Raw genomic sequence first — 25522 nt, forward strand, 5'->3', positions numbered from 1 at the left:
CTGGAAAATGGGTTACGTTTGGGTGAGATTACATTCTTCCAACTCAAGAGAATAAAGGCCCAGTTTTCTTAACTTTACTTCCTGGGGCAATCATTCCATCACAGCAATTAGTTTTGTAAAATTTTGTTGCGTTCTATCTGCACCAAGTATATCTTTCAGTTGGTACGGACACCGAAACTACACTCAGTAGTTTGGGTGACATCTCAACAGAATTGCAGTAAAGCGTCTTTACTCCTGTACTCAAATCCCCTTACACTGAGGGACAGTATGTCATTTGCTTTAATTGCTTGCTGCTAACTGAAACTTTCAGTTCCCATGAACAAGGACCATAAAGTCCCTTTGAAGTTCAACACTTATCATTTGAGAAATGAGAAGCCTATTAACATCTGTTCAATCTTATCGTGCATAAATGTCCATTCAATCATGTGTCTCTTTATCAATACACTTGGAAATTAAATCTGGCACAATCTCGGGTTTAATATCTTAAAGAATTTCAATAGAAAACTTACTTTGTCTTAACTTGTGTGTAAGTTGGGCTGTGTTGGCATTGCGAAGTTTGGACTTCATTGTATCTCTGTCTCACCAAACAAACAGACATTTAGTAATACAGAATTTACAAGTACACAATCCTTTATCCGAAATCCTGAAATCTGAAGTTTTTCTTGGAAAACATTTTTCTCCGTAACAAGGTTCTTTGCTGTGCAAACGGTTAGCCCAACTTCACACCCACTTGACCCACGTCACTCAGACTTGGTGGCGTGGCCCAGCATTAGCAGGTGTCAATTCTGTCTCAGGACTTATAGTACTCCCAGGTATGTCTGCTGTTTGGTAAGATTTTTAAAATTTGACTGTTTAACTGTCACTTATTCCAAAATCTGAAAAACAGCTGGCCACCGAGGGTTTTGGATAAAGGAATGTGTACCTGTAGTACTGCTGAAAATATTTCTCCGGTATGAGAGAACAGTGCTGATTGGTTGGCAAGTGGACTTTGGTAGATACATTGCTTGGAGAATGCAACAGTTAATGACGATTGATTGTGAACTGACAGACATCATTTTGATTTCCAACGAGGCAGGTTGACTCTGATTAGTCAGGCATTGCCCTGAGAAATGAAGCAGTGAATGGCTGTCACCTTGTCTTGAACTGAACCATCACAGTGCAGGCATATATGCTTTCTGTTAGCACAAGTCAGAGCACTGGGAATTAATATATCTAGTACACATCCAGTACACAAAAGTGTGCAAATCTGAACAGAGGGACCTTGGAGTTCAGGTGCAGTGTTCTCTGAAAGTGGAGTCACAGGTATACAGGGCAGTGAGGAAGGCTTTTGGCACACTGCCCTTCATCAGTCAGGGCAGTGAGGATAGAAGTTGGGAAGTTATGTTGCAGTTATACATTGGTGAGGTCGAGCTCAAGTATTGTGTTCTGCTGTGGTCACCTTGTTACAGGAGGGATGTTATTAAACTGGAAAGAGTGCAGAAGAAATTTACAAGGATGTTGCCAGGACTCAAGGGTCTGAGTTACAGGGAGAGGCTGGACAAGCTAGGACTGTTCTTTAGAGCATAGGAGACTGAGAGGGTATCTTAGAGAGGTGTATAACATCATGAGATGCATGGATAGGGTGAATGCACTCAGTCTTTTTCCCAGGGTTGGGGAATCGAGGACTAGAGGGCATCAGTTTAAGTTAGAAGGAAAAGAATAAAAGGGAACCAGAGAAGCAACTTGTTTACACAGAGGGTGGTACGCATATGGAATGAGCTGCCAGTGGAAATGGTTGAGGCAGGTACATTAACAACATTTAAAAGGCATTTGGACAAATACTTGGATAGGGAAGGATTAGAAGGATATGGGCCAAGTGCAGGGAAATGGGGTTAGTGTGGGTGGATATTTTGGTCGGTATGGACCAGTCTGGGCCGAAGGGCCTGTGTCCGTGCTGTAGGCCTCTCTGACACTCAATCCTAAATTGTTTGTCAGCATAATTCCATGCACACTCAGCATTATCCAACAAGTGCTGTCCAATTGTAGAATCACACCTAATGTTAGAGACTGTCTTTTTCATCTTGTAACCATGTCTCTGTAACAGCTGTCAGATTAAAACAACTTGTGCTCTCGGTGATAAACCATCGGTGATAAACACTTTGCAAATTCAGATACAGAGCCTTTAGTTCTGTCTTTTTAATATTCTTGTAACTTCTAGTTTTATCTCCAGTGCACACTTAACGTGTCTGCTCTGTCCCTTCCTTCCATACACTGATCAACATTTCCCTTATTGGTATCTTGATCTCTCGCTTTATCTCTTCCAGTTAAGACCTGATTGTGTTTCCTGACATGATTGTATGCACGCTAGGTGTTACTTTTAATTCCCACGTGTCTGTGTAATTTGGGGGAATGGGGGGAGCAAGGCCCAATATCGCCCACAGTATTATCTGTGCTGATGTCCTGAACCCTAATATCTGCCACAGGATCTGCACGCTACAGGGGGTGCTGATGGCACCTGCCTGAGGGGGAATGGGTCCGAGGAAGCTGGATAAGTGGTCATGGATCCGGAGAAAAGGTGGGAACAGACCCAGGAAATTGGGGGTGTGCTCAGTAAAGGGGTTTGGAAGGGCAACATGGTTCCCAAGAAATAGTGGGGATGGACCTGGGAGAGGGGGAAGGAGTGGGGGAGGGAAAAGGGAAAGGGAGGGAGGGATAGAAGGAGGAGGGCTGGAGGCTTCCTGGGTACCACTTACACATGCCTTCCCCTTCTGCATTCCCAACCCCCCCCCACCTCCTCATTAACCACGTCCTCATTCCCCTTCCCCCACGTCCCCGTTCCCCACCCCCCACGTCCTTAATCCCCTCCACCCCCATGTGCCCAATCCCCTCCACCCATGTCCTCAATCCCCTTGACCCCCACGTCCTCAATCCCCTCCCCCCCACGTGCCCATTCTCTTGTACCCAGGTACTCAATCCCCTCGACCCCCATGTCCTCATTCCCTTCCACCCCACATCCCCATTCCTCTCCACCCCACTTCCTCAATCCCCTCCCCCCCCCCATGTCCCCATTCCCCTCCCCTCCCCGTCCCCATTCCCTCCCCCCCACCCCCCCCGCCCCCCACATCCACATTCCCCTCCCACGTCCCCATTCTCTTCCCCTCCCCCTTACATCCTAATACCCCACCATGTCCTCTCTTCCCATCCATCTGGTCCTCACTCCCACCATATCCCGGTCCTGTGTCCTCACTCCCTCTCACTAATCCCTGCTTCAGAAACATGAATTCTTTCTCTCCATTTGTGTATGACATACATGTAAGTTTGGCATGATGCTGTAATGTGCCTGGAATTGGGTGTAAGCATGTTTCCGGATTAGCATGGATGTACAGTGTCAGCAAACACTGCCTGAATTTTTCACATCTTGCCAAAGGTTCTCCCTTAGCCTTGAACTAAACAGCAGGGATATCACTGTACAACTCAGCAGGACACTGAACATAGCACAGGTCAGGTGAGCAGTGGCCCAGATGAACAGCTTCCACTTTATCCAGTTCGACAGCAAGTGCCCTACAAGGTGCTCATTATCCCTCAAAACCGGCTCTTGCTGTTGTTGCCAATGTGGAGGATGACTCTGGGATCGTTCCCTTCCTACTGCCAGATCCTCTTTAACCCTGTGCTGATGTCCTGAACTCGCATATCGGCAAGCAACACAAACTTCTGAACTCTCAGCTGCACAGAACTGTGTCTATCTCACTGAAAACGCTGATCCCTACCAGTTATATATTCCCATTAATTCTCAACATGTCAATGGCAGTGTGTACCATGGTGCCCTCGTCGGTGTGCTCCTGCGCCCTCTAGACTCTGTGCTTCCATCCAGACTGTTTGAAAGAACTCGCAGTTAAATACTAGTGCCCTTGACTACTGACCGACTCAAAGACCCTATGGGAAAGGGTGTGACTAACTCCTGAACTGAGGCGTCCAACCCCGAGCCTGATATATCACAGCGTTAACAGCTCAGTCTCCATCACCCTCCCTGATATATCACAGCGTTAACAGCTCCCTCTCCATCCCCCTCCCTGATATATCACAGTGTTAACAGCTCAGTCTCCATCACCCTCCCTGATATATCACAGTGTTAACAGCTCACTCTCCATCACCCTCCCTGATATATCACAGTGTTAACAGCTCAGTCTCCATCACTCTCCCTGATATATCACAGTGTTAACAGCTCAGTCTCCATCACCCTCCCTGATATATCACAGCGTTAACAGCTCAGTCTCCATCACCCTCCCTGATATATCACAGCGTTAACAGCTCAGTCTCCATCACCCTCCCTGATATATCACAGTGTTAACAGCTCAGTCTCCATCACCCTCCCTGATATATCACAGCGTTAACAGCTCAGTCTCCATCACCCTCCCTGATATATCACAGCGTTAACAGCTCAGTCTCCATCACCCTCCCTGATATATCACAGCGTTAACAGCTCAGTCTCCATCACCCTCCCTGATATATCACAGCGTTAACAGCTCAGTCTCCATCACCCTCCCTGATATATCACAGTGTTAACAGCTCAGTCTCCATCACCCTCCCTGATATATCACAGCGTTAACAGCTCAGTCTCCATCACCCTCCCTGATATATCACAGCGTTAACAGCTCAGTCTCCATCACCCTCCCTGATATATCACAGTGTTAACAGCTCAGTCTCCATCACCCTCCCTGATATATCACAGTGTTAACAGCTCAGTCTCCATCACCCTCCCTGATATATCACAGTGTTAACAGCTCCCTCTCCATCACCCTCCCTGATATATCACAGCGTTAACAGCTCAGTCTCCATCACCCTCCCTGATATATCACAGCGTTAACAGCTCAGTCTCCATCACCCTCCCTGATATATCACAGCGTTAACAGCTCAGTCTCCATCACCCTCCCTGATATATCACAGCGTTAACAGCTCAGTCTCCATCACTCTCCCTGATATATCACAGTGTTAACAGCTCAGTCTCCATCACCCTCCCTGATATATCACAGTGTTAACAGCTCCCTCTCCATCACCCTCCCTGATATATCACAGCGTTAACAGCTCAGTCTCCATCACCCTCCCTGATATATCACAGCGTTAACAGCTCAGTCTCCATCACCCTCACTGATATATCACAGTGTTAACAGCTCAGTCTCCATCACCCTCCCTGATATATCACAGCGTTAACAGCTCAGTCTCCATCACCCTCACTGATATATCACAGTGTTAACAGCTCAGTCTCCATCACCCTCCCTGATATATCACAGTGTTAACAGCTCAGTCTCCATCACCCTCCCTGATATATCACAGCGTTAACAGCTCAGTCTCCATCACCCTCCCTGATATATCACAGTGTTAACAGCTCCCTCTCCATCACCCTCCCTGATATATCACAGCGTTAACAGCTCAGTCTCCATCACCCTCCCTGATATATCACAGTGTTAACAGCTCAGTCTCCATCACCCTCCCTGATATATCACAGCGTTAACAGCTCAGTCTCCATCACCCTCCCTGATATATCACAGCGTTAACAGCTCCCTCTCCATCACCCTCCCTGATATATCACAGCGTTAACAGCTCAGTCTCCATCACCCTCCCTGATATATCACAGCGTTAACAGCTCAGTCTCCATCACCCTCCCTGATATATCACAGTGTTAACAGCTCAGTCTCCATCACCCTCCCTGATATATCACAGCGTTAACAGCTCAGTCTCCATCACCCTCCCTGATATATCACAGCGTTAACAGCTCAGTCTCCATCACCCTCACTGATATATCACAGCGTTAACAGCTCAGTCTCCATCACCCTCCCTGATATATCACAGTGTTAACAGCTCAGTCTCCATCACCCTCCCTGATATATCACAGTGTTAACAGCTCAGTCTCCATCACCCTCCCTGATATATCACAGCGTTAACAGCTCAGTCTCCATCACCCTCCCTGATATATCACAGCGTTAATAGCTCAGTCTCCATCACCCTCCCTGATATATCACAGCGTTAACAGCTCAGTCTCCATCACCCTCCCTGATATATCACAGTGTTAACAGCTCAGTCTCCATCACCCTCCCTGATATATCACAGCGTTAACAGCTCAGTCTCCATCACCCTCCCTGATATATCACAGCGTTAACCGCTCAGTCTCCATCACCCTCCCTGATATATCACAGCGTTAACAGCTCAGTCTCCATCACCCTCCCTGATATATCACAGTGTTAACAGATCACTCTCCATCACCCTCCCTGATATATCACAGTGTTAACAGCTCAGTCTCCATCACTCTCCCTGATATATCACAGCGTTAACAGCTCAGTCTCGATCACCCTCCCTGATATATCACAGCGTTAACAGCTCAGTCTCCTTCACCCTCCCTGATATATCACAGCGTTAACAGCTCAGTCTCCATCACCCTCCCTGATATATCACAGCGTTAACAGCTCCCTCTCCATCACCCTCCCTGATATATCACAGCGTTAACAGCTCAGTCTCCATCACCCTCCCTGATATATCACAGCGTTAACAGCTCAGTCTCCATCACCCTCACTGATATATCACAGCGTTAACAGCTCAGTCTCCATCACCCTCCCTGATATATCACAGCGTTAACAGCTCAGTCTCCATCACCCTCACTGATATATCACAGTGTTAACAGCTCAGTCTCCATCACCCTCCCTGATATATCACAGCGTTAACAGCTCAGTCTCCATCACCCTCCCTGATATATCACAGCGTTAACAGCTCAGTCTCCATCACCCTCCCTGATATATCACAGCGTTAACAGCTCAGTCTCCATCACCCTCCCTGATATATCACAGCGTTAACAGCTCAGTCTCCATCACCCTCCCTGATATATCACAGCGTTAACAGCTCAGTCTCCATCACCCTCCCTGATATATCACAGCGTTAACAGCTCAGTCTCCATCACCCTCCCTGATATATCACAGCGTTAACAGCTCAGTCTCCATCACCCTCACTGATATATCACAGCGTTAACAGCTCAGTCTCCATCACCCTCCCTGATATATCACAGCGTTAACAGCTCAGTCTCCATCACCCTCCCTGATATATCACAGCGTTAACAGCTCAGTCTCCATCACCCTCCCTGATATATCACAGTGTTAACAGCTCCCTCTCCATCACCCTCCCTGATATATCACAGCGTTAACAGCTCAGTCTCCATCACCCTCCCTGATATATCACAGCGTTAACAGCTCAGTCTCCATCACCCTCCCTGATATATCACAGTATTAACAGCTCAGTCTCCATCACCCTCCCTGATATATCACAGCGTTAACAGCTCCCTCTCCATCACCCTCCCTGATATATCACAGCGTTAACAGCTCCCTCTCCATCACCCTCCCTGATATATCACAGTGTTAACAGCTCAGTCTCCATCACCCTCCCTGATATATCACAGTGTTAACAGCTCAGTCTCCATCACCCTCCCTGATATATCACAGCGTTAACAGCTCAGTCTCCATCACCCTCCCTGATATATCACAGCGTTAACAGCTCAGTCTCCATCACCCTCCCTGATATATCACAGCGTTAACAGCTCAGTCTCCATCACCCTCCCTGATATATCACAGCGTTAACAGCTCAGTCTCCATCACCCTCCCTGATATATCACAGCGTTAACAGCTCAGTCTCCATCACTCTCCCTGATATATCACAGTGTTACAGCTCAGTCTCCATCACCCTCACTGATTTTTCACAGTGTTAACAGCTCATTCTCCATCACCCTTCCAGACATATCACAGCGTTAACACCTCAGTCTCCATCACCCTCCCTGATATATCACAGTGTTAACAGCTCAGTCTCCATCACCCTCCCTGATATATCACAGCGTTAACAGCTCCCTCTCCATCACCCTCTCTGATATATCACAGCGTTAACAGCTCAGTCTCCATCACCCTCCCTGATATATCACAGCGTTAACAGCTCCCTCTCCATCACCCTCCCTGATATATCACAGTGTTAAAAGCTCAGTCTCCATCACCCTCACTGATATATCACAGCGTTAACAGCGCAGTCTCCTTCACCCTCCCTGATATATCACAGCGTTAACAGCTCCGTCTCCATCACCCTCCCTGATATATCACAGTGTTAACAGCTCAGTCTCCATCACCCTCCCTGATATATCACAGCGTTAACAGCTCAGTCTCCATCACTCTCCCTGATATATCACAGCATTAACAGCTCCCTCTCCATCCCCCTCCCTGATATATCACAGCGTTAACAGCTCAGTCTCCATCACCCTCACTGATATATCACAGTGTTAACAGCTCAGTCTCCATCACCCTCCCTGATATATCACAGCGTTAACAGCTCAGTCTCCATCACCCTCCCTGATATATCACAGCGTTAACAGCTCAGTCTCCATCACCCTCCCTGATATATCACAGCGTTAACAGCTCAGTCTCCATCACCCTCCCTGATATATCACAGCGTTAACAGCTCAGTCTCCATCACCCTCCCTGATATATCACAGCGTTAACAGCTCAGTCTCTATCACCCTCCCTGATATATCACAGCGTTAACAGCTCAGTCTCCATCACCCTCCCTGATATATCACAGCGTTAACAGCTCAGTCTCCATCACCCTCCCTGATATATCACAGCGTTAACAGCTCAGTCTCCATCACCTTCCCTGATATATCACAGCGTTAACAGCTCAGTCTCCATCACCCACCCTGATATATCACAGCGTTAACAGCTCAGTCTCCATCACCCTCCCTGATATATCACAGCGTTAACAGCTCAGTCTCCATCACCCTCCCTGATATATCACAGTGTTAACAGCTCAGTCTCCATCACCCTCCCTGATATATCACAGCGTTAACAGCTCAGTCTCCATCACCCTCCCTGATATATCACAGCGTTAACAGCTCAGTCTCCATCACCCTCCCTGATATATCACAGCGTTAATAGCTCAGTCTCCATCACCCTCCCTGATATATAACAGCGTTAACAGCTCAGTCTCCATCACCCTCCCTGATATATCACAGTGTTAACAGCTCAGTCTCCATCACCCTCCCTGATATATCACAGCGTTAACAGCTCAGTCTCCATCACCCTCCCTGATATATCACAGCGTTAACAGCTCAGTCTCCATCACCCTCCCTGATATATCACAGTGTTAACAGCTCAGTCTCCATCACCCTCCCTGATATATCACAGTGTTAACAGCTCAGTCTCCATCACCCTCCCTGATATATCACAGCGTTAACAGCTCAGTCTCCATCACCATCCCTGATATATCACAGTGTTAACAGCTCAGTCTCCATCACCCTCCCTGATATATCACATCCCAGTCGGAGATTCCAATACGATCTATTGGCCCATATCCCCCAAACCATTCCTATTCATATACCCATCCAGATGCCTTTTAAATGTTGTAATTGTACCAACCTCCCCCACTACCTCTGGTAGCTCATTCTGTACATTCCCCACTCTCTGTGTGAAGATGTTGCCCTTTAGGTCCCTCTTATATTTTTCCCCTCTCTCCCTAAACCTATGCCCTCTGGTTTTGGTCTCCCCCAGCCTTAAGAAAAAATCCTGTCTTGTAATCGTATCCATACCCTTAATTTGATAAACTTCCTGAAGATCCCCCCTCGGCCTCCGGCACTCCAGGGAAAAAAGCCTCGGCCTATTCAGCCTCTCCCTATCGCTCAAACCCTCTAATCCTAGCAGCATCGTGGGAAATCTTCTCTGCGTCCTCTCAACTTTAGCAACATACTTCCTATCGACAGGTTATATGCATCATTCGAAAATCAGCCTTATCAATGTCCTGTACAAACGCAATATATACTCCCAATTCGTATCCTCAAAGCTGTGCCCAATGAAAGCAAGCATACCATGTCTCCTTCACCACCCTCGCCACCTGTAACTCCACTTTCAAGAAACTACGCACCTATACTTCCAAGGTTAGCTTGTTCAGCAACTCTGTCCAGGGCCCTGTCATTTCCTGTATAAGGCTTATCCTGATTTGCCTTTCCAAAATACAACACTTCACATTTACCTAAATTGAACTCCATCTGCCATTCCTCAGCCCGTTGTTCTGTCTGATCAAAGTCCCATTGTACTCTGATATAACCTTCTTCACTGTCCACACCATCACTTACTTTAGTATTCATAGAGCAGACTTCCTGCAGTGTGGAAACAGGCCATTTAGCCCACACTGATCATCAGAAGAGTAACCCACCCAGACCCATTCCCATCCCCTACTATCTTACATTTACCCCTGATTACCCCTAACCTACACATCCCTGACCATTATGGGGTAATTTAGCATGGCCAATTCACCTGACCTGCACATCTTTGGACTGTGGGAGGAAACCAGAGCACCCGGAGGGAACCCCTGCCAACAGGGAGAATGTGCAAACTCTGCACAGACAGTCACCCAAGGCTGAAATTGAACCTGGGTCCCTGGAGCTGTGAGGCAACAGTGCTAACCACTGAGGCACTGTGCTGCCCCCCAGTATCATCTGCAAACTTACTAACCATGCCTCCTATATTTGCATCTAAATCATTTTATATAAATGACAAGAAGCAGTCAGCTGATTCATCAGGAAGTCCAAAACAGCTGTTCGATATAAATCCTTGAAAAGAACTTTAAAATGTTATAATTCCAAATTTACTGTTACTGGCCTGTTCATAGGCACATTTACATTTTTCTCAGTTATAATGCAGTTTAATATTATTATTAATTCCAGCTCAGCCCTTTCTGGAGACCAGGCCCACCCTCCGTCAGCAGGAAATCCTGGATAAGAATGTGGAACTGAAGCTGATGAGCAAATCTGAGCCCCAACTGAAAACACAGCCCTTACAGAGAGAGTCAAAATATCCACATGGCCTGGAGGAAGGGAATAAAGCCACAAATGAAGAAGAGAGTCCCTCAGAAACAGACAAACTAAATCCTGCAAGCAACGTTTCTGATTGAAACACAGTGAAATATCATCTAGGTAGCAATGTAACAGAATTCTTAACCACCAGTGAGGAACAAGAGGCAATGCAGAGTTTATTGAGGCAGTGCAATCCACATTGAGAAAGATCTTGTTCTGACCGACCAACCCAAGCCTAGACTGTGTCTCCCAGAGTTTGAAGGACTAACATTAATTGCAAGGGACATAGAAATCGAAATGAATGTGGGTGGCAAGCTGTGCTCACAAGGGAAAGGAAGGTCCAATCAGGTTCACAATTGTATTTCATAGAATCTCTATAATGCAGAGGCAGGCCATTTGACCCATCAAGTTCACACTGACCCTCTGAACAGCATCCCACCAGAGCCACCCCCCTAGCCCATCCCTGTAACCCTGCATTTTCCATTGTTAATCCACTTTGCCTGCACATCCATGGACATTATGGGAAATTTATCATGGTCAATCTGCATGACCTGCACATCATTAGACTGTGGGAGGTAACCAGAGCACCCAGAGGAAACCCACACAGACACGGGGAGAATGTGCAAACTCCACACAAACAGCCACCCGAGGCTGGAATCAAACCTGGGTCCATGGCACTGTGAGGCAGCAGTGCTAACCACTGAGTCACCATGCCACCCTACTTCAAGAGAAGTTATTCACCAGTATTGAATAGGAAAGCATATTCAAGGTTTTCAAACAGTGAGAGGAAAGATCATCACAAAAAGATCTGGACTGGAAATTATGCAACATGAAGGTACTACGTCGACGTTGGGGAAATGACTGTGATCCTGCATGTCAAGGATAATGGCAGTTTTAATGAGTTATTACTGACGTGCAGCACAAGTGATGAATATGTTCTCTGCTGTGTTGCCATGCACTGGATAGTTTGCAGTGAGTTATCAGCTGGTAAGGGCCGATCTCAAGGAATTAACACTTTCAAATAATGGGAATTCTCTGGCTGGGATTATTAGGGTATTTATGGAGAAACTGAGTAACAGATTCTACTGAGAAGTTGGGAACTTACTTTTCAGTCTGAAAAGATTAATAAACAGTGCTTTAAACAACAGATTGAAAGCTCTATCACTACAAATCATTTGACTGAAAGAATGAAAGACTGGGGAAAGGATATTGTTGAGAATATCTGTACCAAGCATCTATCCAATAAATTGTATATAATTTTTTTGTGCTGTGCTGTCTGTAATAATTGTAATGAGGTCAGCCAGCTGGACCTCATAGAATCTGAGTTCCCTGATTGGGGCTATTAATCTGGTCTAATCAGGGAGCCCTGGCTGACAGATATAAATGGAATGTGTGGTAGAATATAAATAAAGATTTATGCACTTTGTTCTTCACTGTGTCCGACACCTGCACACACACACATCATGGGTGCTGGGAAAAAAATAAGCACTACCACAGTTAGGCGGTAGTGTGGGGGTTAAATTTAAACAAAAAAAAAGAAAAAATAACAAAAAAAAACAAGAGTGTAGAAAAAAAATAAATGGAATATGTGGTGGAATATAAATAAAGATTTATGCACTTTGTTCTTCACTGTGTCCGACACCTGCACACACACACGATATGGGTGCTGGGGAAAAATAAGCACCACTGCTGTTTGGCACGAGTGTAGGGGAAAACAAAGAAGAAAAACAGAAATGTCAGAGATTCTGTTCTGAGGAAGGTGGATTCGTGTCAAATACTTTGCATGTGTAATTAAAGGGTGACATAGTGATGGGATGCTGGCTGCTGTGGAGTTATATTTGTGGCAATGAGACAGAAAAAGTGCTCCTGAAGAAATTGGCTCATGACAGTCACCTTTGAGTCTGGGTAAGCATTTCCACCATTATGCTGGTATTTGGTAACCTTGACTCGTTTCAATCCTGCCATCATAGGCCCGGCTCAGTACGTGGTAAAAATGTGTTATTGTTTCTGGGCAAATGACACTGGGGCAGATGTAAAGCAAAGAGTAATTCTCCTGATAGCTTGGAGACCCCCAGGGTTTTTTTGGTTATTAGATGGCAAGTGCTTCCTGAGGCTAAAACCATTCAAAGAGCTGACGGATTTAGTTAAGGAATATTACAACCCCAAGCCTCCCGTAATTCTAAGATGCTCTCAGTTTTACTCAGTAGTTCAAGAATCCATGTCGGGATTTTTGATGAGATTAAGATGACCAGCAGAGGCATGTGAGTTTGGTGTAACCCACAATGAGATGTTGAGAGACCATTTGGTATTTGAGATTAAATGATGTGACCATTGCAAAGGGACCTAATGGCTGAAACCCAACTGGACTACAACTGGCTTGGTCGTTCTGAAGTGCAGCAAGTGGGGTTTAAGGAGTGACAGGGTGTTCTGATGGAAGGGCGACTGAGCTTGGGGAACACCACGTGAGTGAAGGCAATTGCATAGCCTCACCCTGGACACATCCTGAACACAGGGACTCCAGGTCACAGCAAAAACCAAAAACAAAGCCAAGCCTCTGCCAAACGGTTAAAATATTTTCGAGGATCTGGGCCAGCAGTTATGATTTGGAGATGCCGGTGTTGGACTGGGGTGTACAAAGTTAAAAATCACACAACACCAGGTTATAGTCCAACAGGTTTATTTGGAAGCACCAGCTTTTGGAGTGACGCTCCATCATCAGATGGTTGAGGTGATGAAGAAGCACCACTCCGAAAGCTAGTGCTTCCAATTAAACCTGTTTGGACTATAACCTGGTGTTGTGTGATTTTTAACCTTGGGCCAGCAGGGCATTGTAGTTGCTGCCAGTATGCAGCCCTGAGACAGCAAAGCAGTCCCACTCTGCCTGAATGGAGTAAGAGAACTCATAGCCCAGAATTCAGGAGAGTACGCACCCTGGAAAGCCCACCTTCACACGGTTTGGAACAGTTAAATTGCTTAGCAACATCCAAATCAGAACCAATCAAAATAAACGTCTGATTAAATGGTCACCCAGTTCTAATGGAGGTTGAGATCGGTGCGGCTGCATCAGTGATTGCAGACCCAGTCTTTAACTAGATTCCCTCTGGACTCCAGCCATTAGGTTTGTGTAAGACCTCAGCCAGGCTGAGAAACTATCCTGGGGATTATGGGTACAATTACAGATTATGGGTACAACCTTGGTTTACGGTCTCGTGTAAGAAGCACCTGGTTCAGTTCCCACCGATTGTAGGAGAAAGCTTGGGCCCAAGCTTGATGGGGTGAAATGGATTTAGAAAATTTCACCTTGATTGGCTCAACATTTTTTGATGAGAAAATGGCTGCCTAGGTGAAGTCTGAATTAAATGCCCAGACCTTTTCAGGAAGGTCCTGGGACTATCCAAGGGGCTAAGGCCACCTTTACATGTTGAAGTAATTCCACAATTCTGCAAGGCAATCCCAGTGCCATTCTCTTCGTGCAGGCAGAAATTGGGAGCTTGGAAAACGAATCATCAGACTGGTATGGTTTGCAGAATGGGCATCGCCAGTCGTACTGATTGTGAAGGCCAATGGGTCAGTTCACCTATGAGGGGATGTTAAATAAACAATAAACTGCTGCTCACAGCTGGACAAATACCCAACCCCCTCACATAGAGGATTTATACACAAAGTTGGCAAGAGGCTATCCTTCAGGAAGCTGGACATGAGCCATGTGGGTGTGCAATTCCAGTTAGATGAGGGTTCCCAGACGTATGCTACAATTAATACTCATTAGGGTTTGTACTAATATACAAAGCTGATATTTGGGATATCATCAGCCTGTGCCATCTTTCAGTGGACAATGGAGAACATTTTACAAGATCTACTCCAGGTTGCCATTTCTCTGGATGATGTGCTAATAACCAGGAAGGCTAATAAATAGCACTTGAAGAACTAGCAGTCAAGGACGTTCAGTCTCGGATCTTCAGGTGACCGTCCTCCAAGGTGGACTTCAGGATATGCAACAATGCAGGGTGGCCGAGCAGAGGCTGATAGCCATGTTCCTAGCCATGGGGATGGCTTCAACTGGGATCTTGGGTTCATGGCGCACTACAGGTGACCCACGAGACTGGACACTCATTCTCTCTCTCACACACTCACACACACACACACGTTGGCATACTCTCTCACACAAACACACTCTCACTCGCACACTGTCTCACACGCACACTTTCTCACAGGCATATACTCCCTCACACTCACACACACTCTCTCTCTCAAGCACACACATCCACACACACACACACTCTCTCTCTCTCTCTCTCACACACACACACACACACACACATATATATATATCAGTCTATGAGTGAATTTGCATTTGTAGATTTGTATTTGCAGAAACATTCAATTTTGTTCAAAAACAGACAATCTGGAGGCAGTCAATGTGGCATTTTATAAATTCCTACTTTGGAAATAAAGCCGGTCTGACTCCAGGTTGACAGAGAATCATATTTGAAACAAGGCCTCACACCTAAAATACATTGACCTGAGAAGTCACCTTTATATTGATAAAACCTTAAGTTATCTTGGGGCAGGGACTTGGAAGAAATTCTGGGATTTACACATCAATCCCACAAAATGTGTATCTCCATTCGAACTGATTAGAGACTTAATAACAATCTAGGTTTGTTCAATACATTCACATCAGTTGCGTGATTCTTTGATCTATTACCATAAAGCCTGAGTCTAAAATATTCTCTCTCACTAGCTGACTGAGGAAGGAGCAGGGCTATGAAAGCTTGTGGTTTCAAATAAAGCTGTTGGACTAAAACCCAGTGTCGTGTGATTTTTGACTGAAAGAACTTAGACACAGTCCTTGAGCATTTCTGCAAGACACCCAGAAGGGAAGAATAACTGTTCCAGGCACACCAAGTGACCTAGCTGACCTACAGAGTCGGTCAAACCTGTTTACACCCCATTGGAGAATAAAGTGAGGGCCCTCAAAGGTGTCTCCAGCTCCCACACCTGTACCAGAGATTAGGTCTTTCCTTAGGCTGGTGAATGATTACAGGAAGTTCTTCCATAACCTGGCCCCCAACCACACATCCTTACGTTTCCAACTGAAGAATGGTCAGCCTTGGAAATGTAGTCTTCAGGGAAGTGAAGAAGCAGCTTTCGTCATCTAAGGTGCTGACACACTCTGAGACCAAGTGAGATGTGCTGCTGACAAGCAATGCCTCCCCATTCAATATTGGGTCGTGTTGGCTCACAGACAGCCCAATGGAGAGGAACGCTCAAGTGTGTCTGTTTCCCGGACTTTGGCTGATGCAGCGTGTAAATACATCCAGATAGAGAAAGAAGCTTCAGTGGTCATCTTTGGTGGGAGAAATGTGCTACCAATATCTTTATGGATGTAAATTTGTACTCACAGCAAACCTCAAACCCGTCAAGGGCTGACATAAAGAGGACAAATTCAGTGGTGGGCATTCACTCAGAGTGCGTATGATTACAAGCTGGAACACTGTCCAGGAGGCCAAGTGACAAATGCAGATGCGTTAAGGCACCTCCCACTGGCAGGTACATCACCGGCAGTACCTCCACTGGCAGGTACATCACTGGCAGTACCTCCACTGGCAGGTACATCACCGGCAGTACCTCCACTGGCAGGTACATCACCACTGGTGCTCCCACTGGCAGGTACATCACCAACAGTACCTCCACTGGCAGGTACATCACTGGCAGTATGTCCACTGGCAGGTACATCACCACTGGTGCTTCCACCAGCAGGTACATCATTGGCAGTACCTCCACTGGCAGGTACATCACTACTGGTGCTCCCACTGGCAGGTACATCACAGGCAGTATGTCCACTGGCAGGTATATCACCACTGGTGCTCCCAACAGCAGGTACATCACTGGCAGTATGTCCACTGGCAGGTACATCACCACTGGTGCTCCCACTGGCAGGTACATCACAGGCAGTACCTCCACTGGCAGGTACATCACCGGCAGTACCTCCACTGGCAGGTACATCACCGGCAGTACATCCACTGTTAGGTACATCACCACTGGTGCTCCCACTGGCAGGTATATCACCGGCAGTACCTCCACTGGCAGGTACATCACCACTGGTGCTCCCACTGGCAGGTACATCACCACTGGTGCTCCCACTGGCAGGTACATCACCACTGGGTTCCCAGTGGCAGGTACATCACCACTGGTGCTCCCACTGGCAGGTGCATCACCGGTAGTACCTCCACTGGCAGGTACATCAGCACTGGTGCTTCCACTGGCAGGTACATCACCGGCAGTACCTCCACTGGCAGGTACATCACCATTGGTGCTCCCACTGGCAGGTACATCACCGGCACTGCCTTCACTGGCAGGTGCATCACTGGTGATGCTCCCACTGGCAGGTATATCAATAGACCATCATTTACCAGCAGGGAATTTGAGTATTTCCTAAAGTTGAATGGCATTCAGCATATAAGGACAGCTCTATACCATCCATCGTCCTATGGTCAAGCAGAAGCGGCAGGCTGAACTGTGAAGGCAAGCTGGAGGAAACAGCCTACAGCTTCACTCGGTACCAAACTGTCACGGTTCTCATTTGATTGTCGGACCACCCTTTATGCAACCAAAGGGATGGCTCGAGCAGAGTTGTTCTTGGGGCGAAGACTACGTCCTAGTTTAAACCTGCTCTTCCTTGACCTGGGAGCTGGGGTGAAATGGCATCAGGAACACCAATACTTGACACAAGACTCCTCTAAGCAAGAGAGACTGTTTACTCACGGAGGACGGGTTTTGGTGCCGGACTCATAGGAATGCCTCAGCATGAGTAAGAGAATTGGTTGATGCAAGGTCAGGAGCTGTGAAGTACAACATTTGACTCGGTGAGGTGGTCCTAAACAAGCACGTGAAAGCTACACACAGGGAAGGAGCAAAACATACATGCACCTCCACCCCCCCTCAGAACAGCCAGAAACCAGTGGGTTGTCCCCGTCTGCCTAGTGAAGAAGCCCCAGAGGCTGACATGGACACTGTGATGTAACAACAATCATGTCCTTACCACCTGAAGGAGAGGATAAATTTCTTCTGAGATGCTCAGGGCAAAAGAGGCGGTCTGAGCTCCAGTACAGACCAGCTGCATCCTAATCTGACTCAAAGGAAACAGACCCAGTGTGGACATGTCCCAGGAGAAGCTAAAGGAAAACTATCTCCTGCCTACGTCCCAGGACTTAAACAGGAGGGATGCAGTGATCGGAATGATGTCAGCCAGGTGGAGCTCAAAGAATATGAGTTCCGTGATTGGGGCTGTTAATCTGGTCCCATCAGGGAGCTCTAGCTGACAGATTGAAACAGGAATTACAGACATCCTGTTCACTCTGACAGCTCACTCTGAGGAAGCCAGACCAGTGTCAAGTACAATGCAGGTGTAAATAAAGGGCAATATAGTGACTCTCCTCTGTGGAGTTATTTCAATGCCCTTTGTAATTGTACAAACTGGAACACCTCACAACACAGTGCTGTGTGTGACCAGACTAGAGGGCTGAATGGACACAGAAATTAACTGTTATCAGTGAATGACACAACAAGAATTTGGAGCAATTTGAGTTTAAAGAATAAACACATCAACTGGAAACCATTTCCTTAAAAGAACTTAAGAAATTTCTAACTAACGACACAGAAGCTGAAATATTCCTGCTGGTACTAGCATCAAAACTTTGTCCTTTCAGCATAAAACCAGCAAATCCTGAAAATACTCACCAGCTCTGCAAACATCTGTGGAGAAAGAACCATTTCCTCAGTAAGTATTCAAAAGACACAGAATTGTGAAATTTGACTCCCAATCCTTGATTTCCCATTAGCTTTTCGAGTTTACTAATTATGTTTGTTTTCACCCAGCGACTTCTCTCTGTGTGCAGGATTGACCCTAAATCAACAAATGACTAAAGTAAGATCAAGGACTGTTTAAATTTGAAGCAGGTATTGAATACGCTGAGAGAAGCAGACAGCTACATCATCTGAGATATTTAATGGGGAGAAAAATATGTTCCTCAAGTTCATATCATTTTCTACTGGTACGGCAAAATAGATGATTCCTGATGAAGGGCTTATTTCCCTGCTCCTTAGATGCTGCCTGACCTGCTGTGTTCTTCCAGCACCACATTCTCAACAGCAAAAGGAGGTTGTTCAGCGTATCCTGCCTCTGTGATAACTCTTAAGAGTTATCTATTTAGTTACAGTTCTTCCCCTTTCCCTGTAAATGATCCCTTCCAAGTGTTGATTGCTTTTTGTAAATTCTGTATGACAGGGAAGTAACTACTTAGAATCAGTTAGATAGAAAGAAATAGTAATGGTAAATCCAAAATAAAATGATCTAAATATGCAAGAGGCTAATCAGGATCTAAAAGTAGAAACAAAAAGAGTCACTTTTAATTATATGTTCTCTTTTCAAATGCTGACTGCACAGGGATGATCCAGGGAAAACAGCCCCAGCCTGTTCAGCCTCTCCCTGTAGCTCAGACCCTCCAACCCTGGCAACATCCTTGTAAATCTTTTCTGAACCCTTTCAAGTTTCACAACATCTTTCCAACAGGAAGGAGACCAGAACTGCACGCAATATTCCAACACTGGCCTAACCAATGTCCTGTACAGCCACAGCATGACCTCCCAACTCCTGTACTCAATACTCTGAACAATAAAGGAAAGCATACCAAACGCCTTCTTCACTATCCTATCTACCTGCAACTCCACTTTCAAGGAGCTATACACCTGTACTCCAAGGTCTCTTTGTTCAGCAACACTCCCTAGGACCTTATCAAAATGTCATAATGCATTACATTAACATTTTTACTAGATTATTCTTAGGCTATGAAATTATTTTGCTATAGTTTCAGACATTTAAACCAAATAATTAAACAGGAAATTACTAATAATGTTGCTTGTGTTCAATTATTTGACAAGGTATGGTTCCAAGCAATGTTATCTTGTTGCAAATATTTCACATCATTGAATAAAATGATATTGACAAACTTTTACCCTAAAATTCTTTTGGGAATTTAATTCCACAATAAATAGATTCTTGAATTTCTGCTCACCAACTTTGTCTGAATTGAATTCACTTTCTATAACCTTGCAACAATTACTTCTGTTCCATTAGACATCTGTACTGTATCAAGTGATTTACTTTGAAATTTTATTCACTTTAATCAGCAATCACCTGCATATCAATAAAATATCCAACTTGGTGTCATCTTTAACGGCAATTAAATATCTGGACAAATCTGTGTGGGGAGTAATTGACTAGAGGATGGAGCTCTCACCTCAGTGAATAATTTATTACTATTTTAGCATGAGGTGACTGAGTATACTTTTACTCGAACACTTTTCACACTCAGTGCCTCACTGTACTGCACAGAACTTCATTAGGGGCCCTCACAATCCCTTCAAGTCAGAGTGTGACCGTAAATGTATAATATCTGATCGTGTAGCCTGGCCTAGGTACGGAGCAGAACACGATTTTTCTGGTCATCAGAATGTACAGCAACCCCCAGAATTTGAAATTTGTTGGACTATATAACCTAGCAGATGATAATTCAGACTATATATCACGAAGCAATTTCATCAGCAGCAACAATTTACTTTTTATGTTTCCCTAGTAAACACAATTCACATATTTTCCCATGATTTTTAAAAGGATTTTGATGGTTATTAATATTTTTGGATATGTTAAAGGTATATGATGAGGAAAGATTAATCATATGATTCATACATGTATATGAAATACCACAATCTAATGACAGACAGGGGCTGTACACACTTGCATTACTGTGTGATATCATGAAACAACTTACCAAACACCATCCTGCATTCAGAGTTACCAAGCAAATGGATTAAGCCAACAAGTTCCCTTTCCTCTTCATGTTTTTGAGAAATTGATCACATGTTGAGATTCCTGCAGCTCCACACACACTACAAGATCAATCTTGTCTGCATCCATATGATAAGGGATCGAGCCATCTGTTGGCTGAATGAGCTTGATGCTGGGACAGGGCATATCAAAGCTATCCTACACACTAATAGATTTGCTGATCAGTTCAACATCAAGAATATTTGGAAATAGTAATGGTAAATCCAAAATAAAATGATCTTTGTTTGAAAACAAAAGGGAGAAATTAGTCAGACTGTATGGGACACAGTGAAAACAGAGACTGAAACTGAGACAAAAGAGGATTTGGCATTGTCGATGGCAAGTATTTCAATACAATTGTCAATTCCTGTCTGGCCACAGGATGGTGCCAGAGGATTAGAGATTATCCAGTGTGGCACAATTATTCAAGAAGGGAGCAAGGAATAAGCCTGGAAACTACAGACCCAGCAGTGTAACCTCAATGGTGGGGTGACGATTGGAAGCACATCTGAGGGACGGAATTAGTTGACAATTGGAGAGGCAAGGATTAATCAAGAACAGTCACAATGGTTTTGTGAATAGAAGATCATGTCTGATAACTTGATTAGATTTTTCTAAGAGCTGGCCGGGTGTGCAGTTGAGAGTGATGCATTTGACATAGTCTACTCAGACTTCAGAAAGGTTTTTGATAAGGTCCTGCGTGGGAGACTGAAAGCAAAAGTTGATGCACATGGAATTCAAGGAAATCTGGCTAACTGGATCCAGAATTGGCTGAGTGGCAGGTGTTATGAAGGTGTAGAGATGCACTGTATCTTTAAGAGAAACTAGAAGCTGTTGCAGACTTCGAGAGGCACAGAGAGTCCTGAACAAGATAACAATGTAACGTTTGGTTGAAACAAATAGCAGCAGCTGGGTTGCTATGAAACCTAAAAACAGATTCAAATTTGGCCAAATTATGCCCCAAGATACCAGAATTCAATCAAGTTTGAATTTGGTATTTTGATCATATTAAAACCAATGAAATGACCCAATATTTTGGGGGTATAAAACTGGACATTTTGAACAGTTAGAAGGAGAACTGCTAAGCCATCAACAAGTACAGACTGCTAACAGAACAGCTCTCTGAGTGGTACCTGTCGATAAGAAGTTTGCACAGCAGAACATCAAAAAGACGACAGAGGAAAATCTGCAGAGGAAGATACAAACGGAAGATTCAACAGCTGGCTGGTTTTGAAAGTTGATTTTTTTTGTAAATCTTAATCAAGATTTTTATTGGACTAATATTGTAGAGTGGGAGGTAAAAGATAAGTTTAAGAGAAATAAGTTGCAAATAGTTGTTGGTTTTAATATTCTCTGTTGCACTTAAAGAATAAAGTTGCTAATTTTTACTTTAGTGACGTCTGGGATAAGTTTGTGCCTCTTGAATTTTAACAGATGACAGGTGAATCTTTACTGTGTGGCTGATTTCAATTAGCAGAGGGGTTACCCCTGGTGTAACACAGGAAACAGATTGTGACGGTCAAGTGAGTCCAGTGAGGTCACACACAGTTCAATAGTAGAGTCATAGAGCCATCGAGATGTACAGCAGGGAAACAGATCCTTCGGTCCAACCCATTCATGCCGACCAGATTTCCCAACCCAATCTAGTTCCACCTGCCAGCACCCGGCCCATATCCCTCCAAACCCTTCCTATTCATATACCCATCCAAATTCCTCTTAAATGTTGCAATTGTACCAGCCTCCACCACATCCTCTGGCAGCTCATTCCAAACACGTACCACCCTCTGCGTGAAAAAGTTGCCCCTTAGGTCTCTTTTATATCTTTCCCCTCTCACCCTAAACCTAGTTCTGGACTCTAGTTCTGGACTCCCCGACCCCAGGGAAAAGACTTTGCCTATTTATCCTATCCATGCCCCTCATAATTTTATAAACCTCTATAAGGTCACCCCTCAGCCTCCGACATTCCAGGGAAAACAGCCCCAGCCTGTTCAGCCTTTCCCAAAGCTCAGATCCTCCAACCCTGGCAACATGCTTGTGAATCTTTTCTGAACCCTTTCAAGTTTCACAACATCTTTCCGATAGGAAGGAGACCAGAATTGCACGTAATATTCCAACAGTGGCCTAATAAATGTCCTGTACAGCCACAACATGACCTCCCAACTCCTGTACTCAATACTCTGACCAATAAAGGAAAGCATACCAAACGCCTTCTTCACTATCCTATCTACCTGTGACTCCACTTTCAAGGAGCTATGAACCTGCACTCCAAGGTCTCTTTGTTCAGCAACACTCCCGAGGACCTTACCAAATCCTGCTAAGATTTGCTTTCCCAAAATGCAGCACCTCGTATTTATCTGAATTAAACTCCATCTGCCACTTCTCTGCCCATTGGCCCATCTGGTCCAGATCCTGTTGTAATCTGAGGTAACCCTCTTCGCTGTCCACTACACCTCCAATTTTGGTGTCATCTGCAAACTTACTAACTGTACCTCTTATGCTCGCATCCAAATCATTTATGTAAATGACAAAAAGTAGAGGACCCAGCACCGATCCTTGTGGCACTCCACTGGTCACAGGCCTCCAGTCTGAAAAACAACCCTCCACCACCACCCTCTGTCTTCTACCTTTGAGCCAGATCTGTATCCAAATGGCTAGTTCTCCCTGTATTCCATGAGATCTAATCTTGTTAATCAGTCTCCCATGGGGAACCCTGTCGAACGCCTTACTGAAGTCCATATAGATCACATCTACTGCTCTGCCCTCATCAATCCTCTTTGTTACTTCATCAAAAAACTCAATCAAGTTTGTGAGACATGATTTCCCACGCACAAAGCCATGTTGATTATCCCGAATCAGTCTTTGCCTTTCCAAATACATGTACATCCTGTCCCTCAGGATTCCCTCCAACAACTTGCCCACCACCGAGGTCAGGCTCACTGGTCTATAGTTCTCTGGCTTGTCCTTACCACCCTTCTTAAACAGTGGCACCACATTTGCCAACCTCCAGTCTTCTGGCACCTCACCTGTGACTATCGATGATACAAATATCTTAGCAATAGGCCCAGCAATCACTTCTCTAGCTTCCCACAGAGTTCTTGGGTACACCTGATCAGGTCCTGGGGATTTATCCACCTTTAATCCAGCACTTCCTCCTCTGTAATCTGGACATTTTGCAAGATGTCTCCATCTATTTCCCTACAGTCTATATCTTCCATATCTTTTTCCACAGTAAATACTGATGCAAAATATTCATTTAGTATCTCCCCCATTTTCTGTAGCTCCACACAAAGGCCGCCTTGCTGATCTTTGAGGGGCCCTATTCTTTCCCTAGGTACCCTTTTGTCTTTAATATATTTGCAAAACCCCTTTGGATTCTCCTTAATTCTATTTTCAATGCTATCTCATGTCCCCGTTTTGCCCTCCTGATTTCCCTCTTAAGTATACTCCTACTGCCTTTATACTCTTCTCAGGATTCACTCGATCTATCCTGACTGTACCTGACATATGCTTCCTTCTTTTTCTTAACCAAACCCTCAATTTCTTTAGTCATCCAGCATTCCCTATACCTACCAGCCTTCCCTTTCACCCTGACAGGAATATACTTTCTCTGGATTCTCGTTATCTCATTTCTGAAGGCTTCCCATTTTCCAGCCGTTCCTTTACCTGCGAACATCTGCCTCCAATCAGCTTTTGAAAGTTCTTGCCTAATACCGTCAAAATTGGCCTTTCTCCAGTTTGGAACTTCAACTTTTAGATCTGGTCTATCCTTTTCCATCACTATTTTAAAATGAGTAGAATTATGGTCACTAGCCCCAAAGTGCTCCCCCACTGACACAGTCACCTGCCCTGCCTTATTTCCCAAGAGTAGGTCAAGTTTTGCACCTTCTCTAGGAGGTACATCCACTTACTGAATCAGAAAATTGTCTTGCACACACTTAACAAATTCCTCTCCATCTAAACCCTTAACACTATGGCAGTCCCAGTCGATGTTTGGAAAGTTAAAATCCCCTACCATAACCACCATATTATTCTTACAGATAGCTGAGATCTCCTTACAAGTTTGTTTCTCAATTTCCCTCTGACTATTAGGGGGTCTATAATACAATCCCAATAAGATGATCATCCCTTTCTTATTTCTCAGTTCCACCCAAATAACTTCCCTGGATGTATTTAAGGGAATATCCTCCCTCAGCACAGCTGTAATGCTATCCCTTATCAAAAATGCCACTCCCCCTCCTCTCTTGCTTCCCTTTCTATCCTTCCTGTAGCATTTGTATCCTGGAACATTAAGCTGCCAGTCCTGCCCATCTCTGAGCCATGTTTCTGTAATTGCTCTGATATCCCAGTCCCATGTTCCTAACCATTCCCTGAGTTCATCTGCCTTCCCTGGTAGGCCCCTGGCATTGAAATAAATGCAGTTTAATTTTTTTAGTCCTACCTTGTCCCTGCCTGCTCTGACTGTTTGACTCACTTCTGTTCTCAGCTGTACCTGTCTCAGATTGATCTCTTTCCTCACTATCTCCCTGGGTCCTACACCCCCACCTTACTAGTTTAAATCCTCCCAAGCAGTTCTAGCAAATCTCCCTGCCAGTATATTAGTCCCCTTCGAATTTAGATGCAATCCGTCCTTCTTGTACAGGTCACTTCTACCCGAAAGAGATTCCAATGATCCAAAAATGTGAATCCTTCTCCCACAAACCCAGCTCCTCAGCCATGCATTCATCTTCTCTATTGTCCTATTCCTGCCCTCACTAGCTCGTAGCACTGGGGGTAATCCAGATATTACTACC

At 45.1% G+C, this 25522-nt stretch overlaps 1 protein-coding gene across 1 annotated transcript in view; it reads left to right on the forward strand.

Annotated features, from left to right (window-relative positions):
• LOC140455588 (uncharacterized) overlaps positions 1-12104 on the forward strand; it is a 78113-nt gene extending 66009 nt beyond the window's left edge. The window contains exon 12 of the mRNA XM_072550505.1: positions 10715-12104. Coding sequence (XP_072406606.1) covers positions 10715-10941 — 227 coding nt within the window. The 3' untranslated portion in view covers positions 10942-12104. The remainder of the gene's footprint in view (positions 1-10714) is intronic.
• The last annotated feature ends 13418 nt before the right edge of the window (positions 12105-25522 follow it).

This window comes from Chiloscyllium punctatum, chromosome 30 (genome assembly GCF_047496795.1).
Source record: "Chiloscyllium punctatum isolate Juve2018m chromosome 30, sChiPun1.3, whole genome shotgun sequence".
Lineage (NCBI taxonomy): Eukaryota > Metazoa > Chordata > Chondrichthyes > Orectolobiformes > Hemiscylliidae > Chiloscyllium > Chiloscyllium punctatum.